The sequence below is a fragment of the Curcuma longa genome, chromosome 11 (assembly GCF_044706935.1).
Source record: "Curcuma longa cultivar G26 ecotype Majalengka, Jawa Barat chromosome 11, ITB_CL_G26_1.1, whole genome shotgun sequence".
Lineage (NCBI taxonomy): Eukaryota > Viridiplantae > Streptophyta > Magnoliopsida > Zingiberales > Zingiberaceae > Curcuma > Curcuma longa.
Genome location: NC_133871.1, coordinates 19,038,473 through 19,055,203, shown reverse-complemented (window position 1 = coordinate 19,055,203; position 16,731 = coordinate 19,038,473). Strand labels below are relative to the sequence as shown.

The window sequence follows — 16,731 nt, the reverse complement described above, 5'->3', positions numbered from 1 at the left end:
GTTTAGGGTGGACTTGACGCCCAATTTTGTTCTTCCTAATGGTTAATGTGCGGAGTATATTCTCATGATGAGGAGTGGGGTTGACTTTACGTCCAACTTTGACAATTAAAGCAAGTCGGAAATTGATCAAGAACACGAGGGGGAAGTGGGGCTGACTTTTTGACATGGTCATGCCAAACAAGCAGCACATGCTTTCATACGAAATGACCAATCATTTTAAATTGACACAATATATAAATGCAATCTGATAATCTTGCAGGAATACAATTTTTGCAAGCTTAATCAAAATAATATATTTTTTACTCGTTTAATTAAATTATCAATATATATATATATATATAATAAATACTGAGAAGGATGGAAAAAAGAAAAGTAAAAATAAATCGTAATAAAGTCAATAAGACTATTGCATGTATTTAATGAAGAGTGTGGGGTGCTCGTGGGTTGTCACTCTCGATGAAAATCCGATTTGTCCCCACCAACTCCACCGGTCTGCGACCGCCACAAGAGGGGCCCGCCTGTTGTACCGCTTTTAGCGATTCACTACTATGTGCAGTGCAGAGAACTTCGCTTATGGACACGCGTCGATTTTAAGTAGACTGATCTTGGCTGTTGAAGTCGAAGAGACCTTTTGATGAAGTTTCTTTGCGATTTATTTACAATGTAGAGTGGATTGGATCCGCATAGTTGCTGACCGGCTCCATCGTCTAAACGAGATCTCCGGATCAGGATCCGAATTCGAATCCATACCCACCGCCTCCGCTCCTCTCTTGTCTCTCCTACTTCGTCGTCCTCTTCGCCTCGAAGTTTAGCATGAGGCTTGGAGACCTGGACGACATCGGATGGCGGCGCCGCGGGTGGAGGTGGAGGGCGTGATCGACTTCCTCAGGTCGCGCGGTTTCTCCGCCGCCGCAGCCGCACTCCGCGACGACGTACTTTCTCGCCTCCCCGCCGGCGAGGCAGCCAACCTTGACCTCGACGTAGGGTTCGATCTCCCGCCCCTGAAGCTTTCTCCTCCGCCCCATGTAGATGCAGTCGACTCTGAGAGTTCGCTTCCCAGCGCCTCCTCCAGCTCCTCCGACGCGTTCGTCAGCATGCGCTCTTCGCCTTCGGGTAGGCTAGTTTTGGACTCGGGGATTTATTTGATCTCGGCGCCTGCTGTATCCCGTCGCTTCTTGCATGATAATTTGACTTGCTTTCTCGCGTCTCTGCTCTCCAACGTGTTGTTCTTGCCGATGAATTCTCTTCCCCAAAGCTGAAAATTAAAAAAAACAAAAAAAAAAAAAACTCTTTCTGTTTACTTGAAGTGTGAACTTCAATTGTAAATGAACTGGCACAAATGGAATTTATTCATTGTATCAGATTGTTAAACTGTTTTATGTTCTCACCATTTTCTTTAGGATTATAGCTAGAATTCACATTTTGAACTGAATCTGAGTGATATAATTTTTCAATCGCTTGGATTTCTTGGAACAGAGCTTTTGAATCCCTACGGAGTCTGGTCACCAGCTCGGTCTAGATCGGATGACGAGTCAACTGATGGACACTCGAACTTTGGGACCGCCCGAGAATACAATAATTACTGGTATGATGACCAGCTTGGAGGATATTACAATAATCCCTTCTTCGTGCAGAATGATTCTGGCCAATTACACATGGAGGACAAGTTCATTATGTCTTGAGAGGGAAAGGAGCTGTTTGAGAACCAAACTCAAGATAGGTTTGATGTTGTAGCAAACGATCATAGGCATGAGCATGACAATGTTGATTGCGAGGGATGCGTTGATATCTGCAATTGCCCTTTCCCAATTTGTGATTGCTGCCGTGGATAAAAAATACATGAAAATGGTGAGGTTGCTGAGATGGTGAGAAGCTCAAGTTTTGCTATTTATGGCCGCTTTCAGATCTTGGATGACCAAACGGAGAAGTTGGATGAATGTGTAGGGAATGAGTTCCAATTCAAAGGAGCATATGAGCTGCCAGATTCCATTGTTCTAGAACATGATCTGTTTCATGATAAAGGTCAAATTGAAGGCAAAGAATGCTTAGAATCAGATTCGGCAGAGGAAAAACTGCAGACAATTAATGCCAATGCAGTTGATGATAGCGGTTGTACAAGTGAGTTTTAGGCATTGCTTATGCTCTATTTGTATTGAAATTCTTATATGATAAATATGATCATTATGGGTTTAGCCATCCTTGTTTTTAAACAAATGTGTTGGTTTATTTCGGACTGCCTAACTTAAATGAAGTTAACTGTTGCAATAGGACTATGATTTGATTCAAGAATCAAAAGTAGGTGGGTCTGTGCCAGTCTGTCTAAAAAGGAAGATTTAGTCTCCTATGATCTTCCTGTGGATTATTTTTCCATAGATAGTAGCTACACAGCTTACCATGCTGCCTACTATACTGGTGCAGACCTAGCCATTGGTATCAGAGTTGGACCATGACTTTTGGCTCTTGATTTTAATCTTTTGTCATGCCCATTCTATTGCACTTGCATGAGTATTGTGGCCTTAACAGTTCCATATTGACTTGCATTTGTTTTCGTTTGTTGATTTTTTTGTTCTCATTCAAGTTTGTATGCATTCCAGAGTCTGAAACAAAAATAAATAGGGATATCGTAGAAGATTCATATGACAGAAGCTTAATTTTTTTGAGCACGAGAGATGATGGGGAGTTACAAACTGAATCTTTCAGTTTACCTCCGTTTGAAGAGGTATTTAAACGAGATGCTAATTCTGCCTATGAACATTGGGATCACAAGACAATTGACAAGAAACTAGAGGAATCTGAAGATATTGACATGGAATTAGAGGGCAATATTAGCGATGAGCTTCATTTTCCTACTTCCTGTGAAGATGAACTGGAAGTATTTGACTTGAGAATAATTCACCGGAGGAACAGGTTTCACTTCATAATTTCCTTCTAAATGTTCGTTTTGTACACAAAATTGGAAAACCTTTACAAAACCAGTACTGAATTTTAGACATCAACTACAGGACTGGCTTTGAAGAAAATAAAGAATTTCCAATTATCCTGAAATCAGTTATAGCAGGCAGATACTATATCACACAGTATCTTGGTTCAGCTGCATTTAGCAAGGTTGTTAGGGCACATGACCTACATACAGGAATGGATGTATCCCTCAAGATAATAAAGAATGATAAGGATTTCTTTGACCAGAGTTTGGATGAGATTAAACTTCTCAAGTTCGTTAACAAGCACGATCCTTCTGATGAGCACCATTTATTGCGCCTTTATGACTACTTCTACTATCAGGTATAAGTACTTTTGTATATATTTTGTCTTTTTTCAGAAAGTTTTTCATTTATGTATGTTACTTAAGTTGAAAACACTTGTTTCCTAGTTCCTCGTTGCATATTATTCTCTCTTCATTTGTATACAAATCAAGGGTTCATATTTGTTTCTAGCTGTTCTTTTACCTGCAATGTCTGTGGAGGGGAAGATCCCCACCGATACATTGTAAGCAAGATTATGTCCAGTATATGGTGGAATAAGAAGATTGTTTGGGAGCAGCGGAAAAAGAGGGGGAAATTCTTAGGAATACATATGACGGTTTGGATATGTGTTAGCTTAACTAGAGGGGAGCTGATGCCTACAATTTCTTTTGCAAGACATGGACAATTAAAATGTTAGTCTTGTAAGGTGCTAGTGTGTTGTTGTTTGTGTTAAGTATGTACGTAGGGGAAATAAGAACAAAGACAAACGAAACACAATGCTAACACATTCGGTTTAATGTGGTTTAGAGACTTTGCTCTTACTTTATAGCACATGACTCATTAGGTGAGCCACTCTTGAATTTTTCTACTAAACCACCCGTTCACAAGAGGTATTAATGTAAATCTCTTACATTATAGTGATCACAACTCAATATAATAAATCTAAATAGCTAAGTATAAGAGAGAGATTACTTGGCAGTTTGAGTTCATGCCTTCAACTTTGTCCAAACCCTTGGAGACCTTTGAGTATTGTAAGCACAATACAACAGGGTTTAATAAACTTATTCAAACAACTACTATTAGCTCAAAGCTCTCCAAAAGCTTATATAGAATTGACCCAACACCTCTACTGATTAGTCAAAAGTAGTCGTTATGCAACCAAAGGCTAGCTGGGCAATCGGCTGGATCCTGTTTCAATCAGCTGGAGCCCGAACAAAAATATTTTGTTTTATGAACCTTGGGGTTTAGTCGACTTTCAAATTGATCGTACACTCTAGTCGACTAAGACTCACCTCCAATCGACTAAATTTGCTTGAAGATTTCAACTTTATTCGGGTTACGCCCTCGTAAGCCTACGCAAAGCTACTCCTTGCCAACAAGGGACCAAAGCCTCTCACAACATGCAAATACATGGTTGGAAGGTTGACTCAGTTTCTGAAGATGCAGAGTCAAGTATATCTGTTTACAGTCCAACTAGAGATTGTGCAAGTCACAAGCTCTTGGTGGCTCACTTGCCTATCAATAGAAGGTTGTTTACTAACCAATATAGATATATATGTTGAAAGAACATCAGGCAGTGTTGTGTCCATAATCTTGGCCTTGACCACAAGGTGGTTAACCTAGTTAGTATTGGTGGTCAGCCACTTGGCATCATGTGAGGGCAATGATCTATGGGCTGGTTCAGAATTCCTTCATGGTTTAAAATTTGTATTGCATTATCACATTGAAGTTATTTTCATTTTGGTTTTCATTTGGATTAGTTTATCAAATTCAATGCGCTTGGCTTCAATACTAGCTGAAGTAATTCATTATCTGAAAACTTGGAACATTATTAATCTGCTTTCTCTACATGAATGGTTGAATTTCGTGTTATCTTGCTATTTACAGCAAGATGCATTCCTTTTTCTAAATATTTGTCATGCCATCATTGTAATATGCTGGTTTGAGTTTTCTTTACATGCTGATTGTAGTTGATAAACAAAATTCCTTAACATCTTTCAGTTAAATGCTGCAGGAACATCTTTTCATTGTTACAGAATTGTTACAAGCTAACTTGTATGAGTTTCAGAAGTACAATCACAAATCTAGTGGTGTGGAATACTACACATTGCCCAGAATACAGGTACGTGATCTACCCATTGTAGATCATGACAATTTGATTTGGTATTCTGTATTCTGATTTGGTACGTGATCTATCTGGACTTTAAAGATGACAAAAGATGCATAAACAGTATGATATGAAAAAATTTGCATTTTTCAGTCTTTAATCTAAGAATCAAATTCTGTCCATGCTACTCGCAACTTTGAATTTTATCACCATCCTTGTCATAGCCTTTTCTAAATTTAGGAACCAATTCCTGAATCTATAAATAGTTTTTTTTTGTATCCTAGAAGCTTGTAGAGTTGTATTTGAAAATTCATTTCTATGATAATCTGTTTAAGATTGTTTATTCTTTGATAACAGTTCACACTGTATTATTCTTCTCTGACAGGCTATAGCTCGACAATGTCTAGAGGCACTAGAATTCCTCCACCATCTGAGGATAATTCATTGTGATCTGAAGCCTGAGAATATCCTTATCAAGAGCTATAGCAGATGTGAAATTAAGGTTATTGATCTTGGAAGCAGTTGCTTTGAGTCAGACAACTTATCTGTATATGTGCAGTCTCGTTCTTATAGAGCCCCTGAAGTTATCCTAGGTCTCCCTTTTGGTCAGAAGATTGATATTTGGTCCCTTGGCTGCATCCTTGCTGAACTGTGCACTGGTGATGTAAGTTTTATGGTTCCAAGTTAAATCTATAAAATATACTTGAACTTTATATTATATACTCTTCTTCACATATTGGTCAAGAGCATAAACCTTTATGACTAGTGACAAAGAAACGTAATCACATTACTTTTAGTTGCAGCACAAACCTTCAATTTATTTTTTATAGTTTGCTTTTGGAGTATGATGAAACTATACCTTTTCCACAGATAAAACATTATTGTTTAAGCAGTACTGTTTATGGTTTGGTTTCTTTTGTATCAGTGCTAGCTAAAATGGTTGGAAATTTCAGTCTGGTAAATTGTTGGAATAAATCAAAGTTAGTTTAAACATTGATCCATGTCTGGTAAGAACCGTCTACCCTTAATAAAGTTGAGATATGGAGTCATCCCAACTGTCAATAAACATTTTTTCTTTAGTTATGAGGACAGGTTCTAGCTAGTGTTAGAGAGCTTCCAGAAAAGAATATTACTAAACATGTTTTGGTGGGATGTTGTAATTTTTGAGAGCTGCTACATTTGTTTTGTTTTGTTTTTCGAATTTTCATGCTAGATCTTTATTGATATTCAACCGGACTATTTACAGTCCTAAATTATTGCTACATCAGGTGCTATTTCCAAATGACTCGGTACCCTTGATACTTGCTCGGATGATGGGGATCCTTGGTCCAATTGATGAGGAGATGCTTGTACTGGGACATGAAACAAGCAAATATTTCTCTGAAAGTTTTGATCTTTATCACGTAAATGAGGTCTCTTCCATATTCCAAATGAATATGAATTGCTAGTCTTTTTCCCACTTGTATTTTTCATTGTAAATTGTGCCTGATAGATTAGCTAAGATAATATTTCGTTATAAATGTTAACAGAGAAGCAAGAATGCAGAATAGCAGAAACCTTCATGTATCAATTTTTTATGAGATTTATTATCTGAGTAATTTATTAAGGAACAAAAATAGGTAGCACACTCCATTTATTTCCGAAAATAATTGAACATACTTATGGGGAAAAGATGAAAACCCAGTAGTTAAATCAGAGGTAAAGGAGTCTTGACATGAAATGATCAGACCGACAGTCTCACAAGCATATTTTCACATATTTGTCCATTGTTTTACCCTGGGTTTGCAAGTATGGCATTGGCTATGGTCAAAGATTCAGTAAAGTCAAACCAAATTTCTATCCTTTCCTGTTTCAATTTGCCTAATATTAATAGAGAATGTGGGTTAGATCATTCTTCTTAAAAGGAAGAAGATATATCTCTTGCTCCTAGCATATTTGTGCCCGCTTCAAAAAAAATGTTGTCCTTTGATATGTTCATTTGTAGATGCTCCATCAAGAAACATATTGCCTGTGTAAGAATTGAGTGTTACCAAAATCTTGCTCAAGACATTTTTGTGAAATGGGAAATCTATTTGAAATCACCATCAAATGCCTGATTTATTGACACAGTAGCCACCAGTGATGTATGATAGCAATCTGCTCTTTCAAGTTAATTGTCATGAACTCTCGCTTGCAGCACTCACATTTTCCATGTTTTTTTTCAGGTAACGTGCCAAGTAGAGTACCTGATACCAGAGAGGTCCTCTTTGTCACAACAGCTGCAAAATTCTGATGCCGAATTTGTTGATTTCCTTTCTTATTTGCTCCAAACAAACCCTAGGAGGAGGCCAACAGCTAGTGAAGCACTAGAACATCGATGGCTTTCCTTCTCATACCAGTGAAAAATGAGATTTTGCACTTTTGCTAGCATGCACACATCCTACTGGATGTCTAGAGCAAAAGCTTTTAGAAACTACTCCTGTCGCTGCTGCTGCAAGTGTGCGGTTTGGGCATCTAATTTTACCACAGGAACTACAAGTATAGACCATGTGAATATTTCATAATTGTGCCTTTGTTTAATCCTGAAAGGAAAGTGTTGTGTGATTAGGTAATCAACTACAGCATCTGGATATTATAACTCGAGTTGATGTTCCATCTTACGCAGTTTCCTAGTTCCTGGAGAGTTTCCAGCTCCTACAGAACTGATCTCTACCTGTAGTCTTTTTTATTCACGAGTCATAAATCGAGAAATTGCAGTTGATTACGACGTAGGAGAGTGTTGCCTGGCTTCACCAGGATAGTTTTTTTTTTTATTCATAAGAGGTTGTGTTGGCATGTCTTGGCATTTCATCATGAAACTCAAAAGGTAAGAATATCAAATATTTAAATCGTATTTCTTGAAATTGTTTAGTTTACCTTCTTGATAAATGATATTGTTTTGTAAGATCATGTTTGAACAATATGTTCAGAAGGATTGTATGGCCTATTTTTGAGCAAGAATTCTAATTTGAAATTCTTTGTTAGCAGCTTACCCAGATGAAAAAAAAACCTGGCAAGAGACCAAAACGTTCCAACAAAAATAACTGGGTTCCATGCGCTTACAGGAATAAGCATGACTTTACTGAGTTTGGTAAGTCCTTATTTGCATTCCAGTGCTTGCACTTTAGGAATAAATATGAATAATTGAGTTTAACAAGTCCTTGTTTGCAATTCCGGTGCTCGCTTTGTGGGAATGAACATGACTTATTGAGACTAATAACTCATTTACAATTCCTGTGCTAAAACCTACACACCTAACTAAGACTGAACTATGAACAACTAATCAATCGTGAGCCTGAGACGGCTTCCTCTTGCGGCTAATGTACAATCTGCCCGCCCTACATATGTACAGCATCACCAACCTTCTGATTTTGAGTCTACGAGAGGTGAAACGATCCCTGACCTTCGGATATCGCGTATAACAATCTCTCTCTCATTAGCTCCTGCAGTAGGGTTGAGACCTGATTAGTATAACAGCGAAGTATTCATGCAACGTACTTAAAACCATTCATTCATCAGGCCTGTTAAAACTAGAGTGGTATGGTTGAGTTTATTTTTGAGTAGATTATAAGCCAAAAATCAAAAGAATTTATATTTTTAAACATACTCTAGAAATTGCAAATTTTCTCCTTCAATTGAGGTATGAACACTCTCTTGCAGAAATCTAGAGTGATGAATTATTCAAGTATATATATAGATCAAAAATAAAACGAGTGTACCTTGGATGAGTACTGGGGGAGCTTTAGATAATTAGCACAAGTCATGACACTCGGCAAACCCAAATCATAATCGAAAACCAGAGTGCTGCAATAAAGAATAAGAAGTGAATTGTTAGTCACACAAGATACTCAGTGCATTTCCCAACCATGAAAACAGACCTTTCGAACTACTGTTAGTTTTGGGTTAAGGGCAGCCAAGCCTCCATGGGCGAGGCGAGGAGCTCCAGTTACGAATTGCAAGAAAGCTCTGCGCTGATCATAATCAAATTCTTGAATGATATCTAACAACTGCAAAAGAAAGAAACAGAGTGAATTAACATGACAGAAAATAGAATTTTTCTATCTGCACTTTGTAGATTTCTTCTCTGGATACTGACATTGATGGCCGTAGGGCTACTTCTGGTATACCCATGGTCGAACTTGATGTGATCCACAAGCTCAGATAACTGGAAGGAAAGAAGAATCATAATCCATCCAGATTAATAACTAAAAACAGAGTAAAACAGCACATACATTCCAAGCGTCCTGTTCTCCACAAAGTAGCCGCTCCAAGTCGTCTTCAGTGAACATTTGAAGATATTTCAGAGGAAATACCTGGACATAAGGGAGAAGCTAAAATAAACTAACTTGAGGGGGTGATAAACAATCTTCATTTGTTTTCTCCAAATGCAATATTTGAAATATCAAGGTTATAATCATTATAATATATCTTCGAAGCTACATACCATTGACAATCCAAAACATGGCATGAAAAAAATCTGACCGAAAATAATGCAAAACATACCTCATTAAATCCACACTTGAAGGCATTAATTTGTCCCGCAACTCCACTGCCAATTGTTGCATCTACCACCAGTCCAACATATTCTTCCAAGTTATCAATATTCACCTATCAAGGAAACAATTAAAGCTACCACAACGAAAATCACTTGAAAGAATAAGTCATTGGCCTACTCCAAGTATTACCATCTTAGCACTCTCTGATGCAAGTTCATAATAGGTGTAGCCTGGAAGAGTGAAATCAAGAGAGAGATCCTCTACGCTCATGTTCCTGTAATATAGCTTTGATGGATCCGTGTTACTTTCTCCAGAAACTGATTCAACAAACTTTTTCCTATTGGCAAGAGCTTGAAACTCCAGTAAAATTCTTCCAAGTTCTGGGTCAAATGACTGGATATCACATATATTAAGCTCCTGAAAAAAACGTAGAAGTTCACTTCATGGTTAGATTATAAACAAATAGTTCAAAGACCAGAAAAATTAGAAAAAAGAATCATATGTACCTGCTCAAGCATAATCTTATAGAAGGCTCTAGAAAATGGTATATCCAACATCCTCCCATCTTTGATTGCCCTGGCTACCAGCATGCCGAGGAGGAGGAACATTCGCTTCACAACTGAGAATTCAAACCGATCTGACCTTTTTCTTGACCATGGACGAGGAAACAGTCCACATGGAGCAAACAAAAATGAGGAATCACCACGAGTGCTACTTTTAGAGGCACAGTGATCCTCTCTCCACATACCCAATCCAGCCTTTTGAAATTCTCGACTTACTAGTGTGTAGAACTCCATTGTAGGACCTAGACCAGTACCAACTTCTTCATCATATTCTACTTCAAGAGAACCCTTACTTTGAGCATGTAATTCCAACATTTTTGCAGCACATTCAAGGATGCTGTTCCGGTCAACTTTAAACTTCTTGCGTGAGGGAGAACCTGAATAAGAGTGCCATTCGCTGAAGGAGTTCGAGCTACTGCTACCTGAATGTTGCATGTTGCTGCGCTGATTTCTTAAAGAACCAAATGCTGTGAGGTAGAAGTACTTCAATCTTGCCTCAAAAGAAAATAAGAAAGGGCATGCATTCATTAACTGGCTACACCATGATGGAAAACAACCAGTTTGTAGTACCAGGTTGTCTCTCATTTGCTGCTCCAACTTATCAGTTAGCTTGCTACTCACAAACTCAACTTCTGGAACTGAAGAAACTATCAACTTCAAATCATCAAAGTTATCTATTCTCCCTTCAGCAAATGCACCAATTCTTTCATCAGTCAACAGTTCCAATGAGAAGCGGTTCAAGCCCTCCAATATTTTCCACATAAATAAAAAATTATATGAGGAATTCACTCTATCAATGTTAGAAGGAAACTCAGCTTGTAATTTGGTAGGGAAAAAGGGCAGTTTCTGCCATGAGAACCCAAGCTTATTCGAGAAGAAATTTGACTTAGAAGCCCAATCAAGCATGTGGTTTTTGTCTGTTTTTTCTTCTTCAGCTATTTTATAGGTAAATTTGTAAATTTGATCCCAGATTTTTGACCCCACTACTGTGACAGCTTTTTGATCCTCTAGAACAGCTTGATAAAGGGTCTTAGAGCGGTCAAGTTGTTTGCCGTTCAAGCTAAAAGATAATCTTGGCTTTGTGTTCGCAACACTTGGAGATACCATTGTCATTCTTCCTCGAGCAATATCCGTGTCTGAATTAATAGGGGGGCAAAAAGGAAAATGTGTTAACAAAAATGTAGGGGTTGGTTCTTCATACACAGAAAGTCAAATTGACAGCAAAATACTAGCATTATTAATAAGAGAAGAGATATCTCTCATCTTCACAGTTAGGGAAAGCTCACCAGATGACAATTTTTTGCTAATCTCTGCGGGTAAAAGTTGCCCCTCTTCACTTCTAATTACCTAAGAACAAGCAAATTCAAACAACTAAGAGAAAAGGTTACGCCACCCAAAGCAGTTGAGATTTTACTTTCTTTAAAAGAAAATTTATATTACACCAAATCAGATGTTATTGTAGAGTTATGAACATTATTTACACTGAGATTCATCAACCAGAAACCGATATGTGCAAAAGAAAATAGATTAACAAACTGTACCTCTGAAGAATTGGAAACACTTGTCCCATACGAGATATTATTGTGTGTTTCTATACGACTCCCTTCTGAGGCATTCTGACACCTTGAAGCTGTGAAGTCTGGTTTGCTGATATGGTTATCCACTGCCTCTGTTGAAAGTATATTCTGGGTGCTAACTTTAGGCCAGAGATATGCTTCTACAACATCTACTGAGGAAGAAGATATATCAACACTTAGAATCTTATCAAAGTCCATTAAATTTGACTCTTCTTTGTCACGCACAAAGCAAACTTTTAGACAAGGGTTCTTAGTTAATCCGGTGTAAGGGATATCTGTGGAACTGTCTCTTGGCTTAAACGTTTGGCTTCTAAGAACAGGAAAGTTATCCGACAAAGACAATGCATTCTGCAGCTTCTTCACTAAGAAAAGCAAAATCGTTTCCTTGCAACTTTGACTAGGCTTTGACAAGCAAATGGAAGCAAATATCTGGAATTTCTTCAGTACAGCTAGAATGTGATCTGATAAGCCAATATCATGAATTCCACGCAGATACTTGCCATTGCATAAATAATGAGCCAGAGATCTTGCAATGCCACTCTCAACAAACTCAAAAGTTGACAATGGCTCTCCCTGAGAAAGTTCTCTCATCACTTCATCTAATAATTGAGTCGAAATTTGAAGGTCACCAACATCATTTAAGTGTTTGTCCGCACTATCATTTAGCGCACTGGACAAAGTCTTGAGATGTTGAAGAGTTTTAGTACATGACATGTCAGAGTTAGCTACTCCATGGGCCAAATGGTAGGAAGTTTTTATGTGCTTTGCCAAATTGTGAACAGCATCCTTTTTCAGCATGCATGCTCTTGCTTCAGAAGATCGAACGCTATATGAAAAAAACACATTGCACAGGCATCTGGAAACATCTGTGACATGTATTTTGTCATCTGAGTGTTGTGCAGATGCTGTGGATTTATCTTGCATTAAAAGCATGTTGATTGCATAAAATACTCCTTCCTTGACAAAAGAGCTTAAGAAAACACCAGGAAGTTTTTGCATCAGAATCTCAACAATCTCCATTGTAGAAGTTAGTAGATGTATATCTTTTCTGGCCAACAGCCCTGCCAAAAAACTGTCACAAAAACAATTATAGAGGATCGATCTTATAAGATCTCCACAAAATGGCATTACTTCAAATATGTTGCAGAGTTACCTTGAGACATTTATATCTTTAATTGATTCCAAAAGCATATCAGGCGTGCTAAAACGGGCAATACGTTTTATGATGGAAAGACAAGCATAGCATACACAATCATTTGCACCATTGTTCACAACCTATATGAATGTGGAATACAAAGTTAGCATAATAATAAATTTTATACGTGATATATCACTTAGAAGAACAAACCTGGATGGAAGCTGGAAGAAATGCCAAAGAGAATTGAAACAAGAAATTGGATTCATCCATTAAAATCTTCTCCTCAGCTTGCGTGATTTGATTGTTTGGAGCATCTCCCTCTCTTGGAGGAATTAGCAGGTTAGCTAACTTCAATGCTTTAAATACCTGCAGAAAATAGTGTTTTAAGTAGAAATACCAAACTCAAATAACAATTATGCAGAAACAATTTCCAGATCATATCTATAAGAATAAACTTTCAATTACAATAATAATTATGCAATATATTTTTAGAAGATCATAATTATCAGAAGTTTAAAAGTGTTGAGATTAACTAAGTCATCGAAAAGAGTTTGATCTTTCTTTTAATGGGTGCACAATCAGATTATTTCGACTGTACCGACCAAAATGTGAATTTAATTAATTTATTGGCTTTTTTTATTAATAAAAATGATTACCAATGGCAGCATTAGCACATGGATTCTCCGACTCTATATAATGTTAAGCTTAATTTGGTGATTATGATACCAAATCTTGAGCAATTAGAAAAGGTATACTAATTAATTTCTTATATTGTGATAATCAACCAAAATGTCCACGGGTGGATGTTCTATTATATTAAGGATCAATTGAATTAACAACGTTGTCCCCCATTCTTTTTCTTTTCATAGAATTTGAGCATCATAAATGCTTCACAAAGAACTCGTGTACAATTGTATCTAATGCTAAATTTTCTTGTACATTTTATCTAGTATTTCGATCGATCAAATTAATTAAAAACCATCCAACTTCTTCCAGTTTTCCTTTTCTAAAATTTGTCAATACTGTACCATCTAGCAGTCTAATAAAAAGCGAAATTTAAGGACATGTTCCAGTAATTTTTTCTCTTCGACAACACTATACCTCAACTAGATAATATTATTCAGTTTGCCTCTTTCAACTTCTCTTTGGATCAGATTTCTTTTAAAAAATGGGCAGCAATAGTCTCCATGGTTGAGGAGACAGGAAACCCATAAATAAAGATTAAGCCAATGGAACTCTTTATATTGTGAAGAAGAATCTCAAATTATTGTTATTGATGAAGACAAGGGGTTGGATAGAAGGCATGCCATAGGGAAGCCCGCAACCAAATTTTAATGGCTCAGCTAATTAAGAACATAAGTATACACGGCAGTTTGGTAAATGAATGTCATGCATAAGTTTAATAAGATTAACTCCAACGAAATTCCATGTAATAATATATATATAGATCTTATGAGGAGATTGTCAAAGTAGAGAACAGAAACCTGACTATTTTGCACATCTTCAGTAGAAACCACGGCAGAGTTATGTGACACGTCAGAACCGATTAAGATGTCGCTCAAAGTTCTGCTTATACTAAGCTCAAATAGGGTCCTAACAGCTAGCTTAGAAGAAGAAGCGAGTCTGGTAAGAACACCCATTAAACCCTGAGAGTCAAGAACAACAAAAGGTAAGCATGCCTGTGCAGAATATAAGTCAATAAATGGCAAATAATCCGCACTTAAGGTAATTAACATCAAAAGGATAAGGATACTTAACGGAAAAGGTCAAACTGCTAAGTGACCTGTGATTATCATTTGCTATCAATTCCAAGGACTTCTGTAGCACCCCATGTTTGCACAGTTCGTCCATCAACTTAGGGGAATTGCGAACAGAGTAAACTATCCATTCCAGACAACAAGAAACAATTTCAACCAGCTGCCACAATACGAGAGTAAAGCAGTTTAGCCAAAAAAAATGTTAATTGATAATTAAGGAGGTCATAAATACAACAAACAGCCCAAATAGTTGGTACTAACACTACTTGTTAACGTTGAAGTTGACAAATAAAACAACAAAAGAGTCAAAGACCTGAGGGATAAGCCAAAGAATGGCCATTGCACTAACCTTCACGTTATCATACTGGAGAAGAATGCATAACGTAGGGACTGCTTCCATTATAATTGATGAACAATCAGGCGGAAGTTTCTTGCATACATTAATTACTGTTTTAACCGCAACTTGCTGAACAATGCACATTGAGTTACCTTTCAATTTGACAAACCATAGCTTATAGACAGATAAAAGACAAGATAATATGCTCTTCTACTAACCTGAACATTAGCTGGAAGGAAATCGATATAAGTTAAGACCGCATTAACAGTTCCCGCTTGTAAACATGCAACAGGTTGTTCCTTCGAAAGCTTCTGCAATGCTTCGTGACACTAATCAAACATGAACATAAAAAATATAAGTATCATACATAATAATGCAATTGTATATACGAGGAAGAGTAAGAGCCACCTACCTGCTCAGCAACGTCTAAGTATTCGATAGCTAAAAGCTTTCTACAGAGGACAGGAATTGTGCCATGCCGCACGATTTCTACGGATGTCGACGGCCACACGTCGCAGAGATAAGTTAGGGCTCTGACAGCCAGAATCATGATCTCGGGGTTGCCATCCTTGGCAGCAAGCTTCACTAGAGGCTGCACGAACAACTCCAAGTGGTAGTCCTCCGCGGGATCCTCCATGACGGAGAGCACCTCGCAAAGCTCGGTCAGGGTGGCCAGTTGCGCGGATTCCCCCAATCCATCAGCGGCGAGGCCAAGGACGGCTTTGTGCATCCTCCGAATCACGATATACTCATCGTCGTTATCGAACGGATCATAGTCGGACAATTCATGATCGGACGACTCCCCGTCGCCGTCCGGGGCCGGGAGGTGGGAGGCAGAGGAAGAGGAGGGGTGGTGCTCTGAGGAGCTGCAAGCCTGCCTATCCATTGTGAGTTCTTCGTCACAATCCGTGTTCTTCTGATCACGATCCATGTCGCCTTAACAAATCGCGATTGAAAACAAGAAAAAAAATGAATGAATCAACAGAGTGAAGAACGAGAATTTGTGATTCTACACCGGAAGAAGGAGAAGAAGAAGAAGAATGCGGCTTCGATAGGCAGGCGATCGGATCGGAAGCGGCGAGATGACGACGAGGGTTTCGCTCTGAAAGCGTCGTAGTAGGAAATCGTGGGTCTGTTGCTATCTATTTATACATGGAAGAATCTCTCGAATTTTTCGTTCAGTTTCCAACGGAATTGGCTCGGTCTTAATTATCTACAATTGCGCCTTTTGTTATTCCAAATCCGTTTTATATATCTTATCTCTTTTTTTCCCCTTTTTTCTTAATTTTATCCTAAAATTATTATCTGTTCCGCCTAATTAATCTCCGATTACATCACTGTTATAATGTTATTTATATGTTAATAAGTGTATTAATAGAATATATTTTTTCCAAGTGTTTATTACTTTCAGGGCGAATTTCGAAGATGTAATTGAAAAAAGAGGTGACATATTTTAGGATTTTGTTTTTGTCAAGTTTTAATGTTTCATTTTCTCCCGTTTATTTAATTAGACTAATTAATAATTCAAACTCTGTGAAAAATAAATTAATATTAACATTTAAATAAAATAATAAAACAATTTAAAACTAAATATTCATATAAATTTATTATTTTAAGTTGTATTTTTACAACAATAAAATCATATGATCATCCAGATAATGTATATATTTAATAATTAATAAAACTAAAACTAATCTTAAAATATTTAAGTGGGATAACTACTTTTTAATTAATCAGCATAAACGCGCCATATGACCTTTAGAATAATAAAAATA

General features: G+C 37.5%; 1 protein-coding gene and 1 pseudogene across 1 annotated transcript; one reads left to right on the top strand and one right to left on the bottom strand.

The window, feature by feature from the left end:
• The first annotated feature begins 842 nt into the window (after positions 1-842).
• LOC141837866 (uncharacterized) lies at positions 843-7,707 on the top strand (annotated as a pseudogene).
• Positions 7,708-8,345: 638 nt separating this feature from the next.
• On the bottom strand, positions 8,346-15,887 carry LOC141842115 (E3 ubiquitin-protein ligase UPL4-like). The gene is given in 18 exon segments (XM_074730330.1): positions 8,346-8,531; positions 8,808-8,882; positions 8,884-8,892; positions 8,967-9,095; positions 9,185-9,253; positions 9,321-9,401; positions 9,592-9,696; positions 9,774-10,001; positions 10,091-11,283; positions 11,434-11,494; positions 11,689-12,796; positions 12,878-12,999; positions 13,073-13,228; positions 14,347-14,508; positions 14,621-14,779; positions 14,969-15,085; positions 15,175-15,285; positions 15,369-15,887. Coding segments are annotated over 18 exon segments (4,470 nt in total). The 3' UTR covers positions 8,346-8,465.
• Between the last annotated feature and the right edge of the window lie 844 nt (positions 15,888-16,731).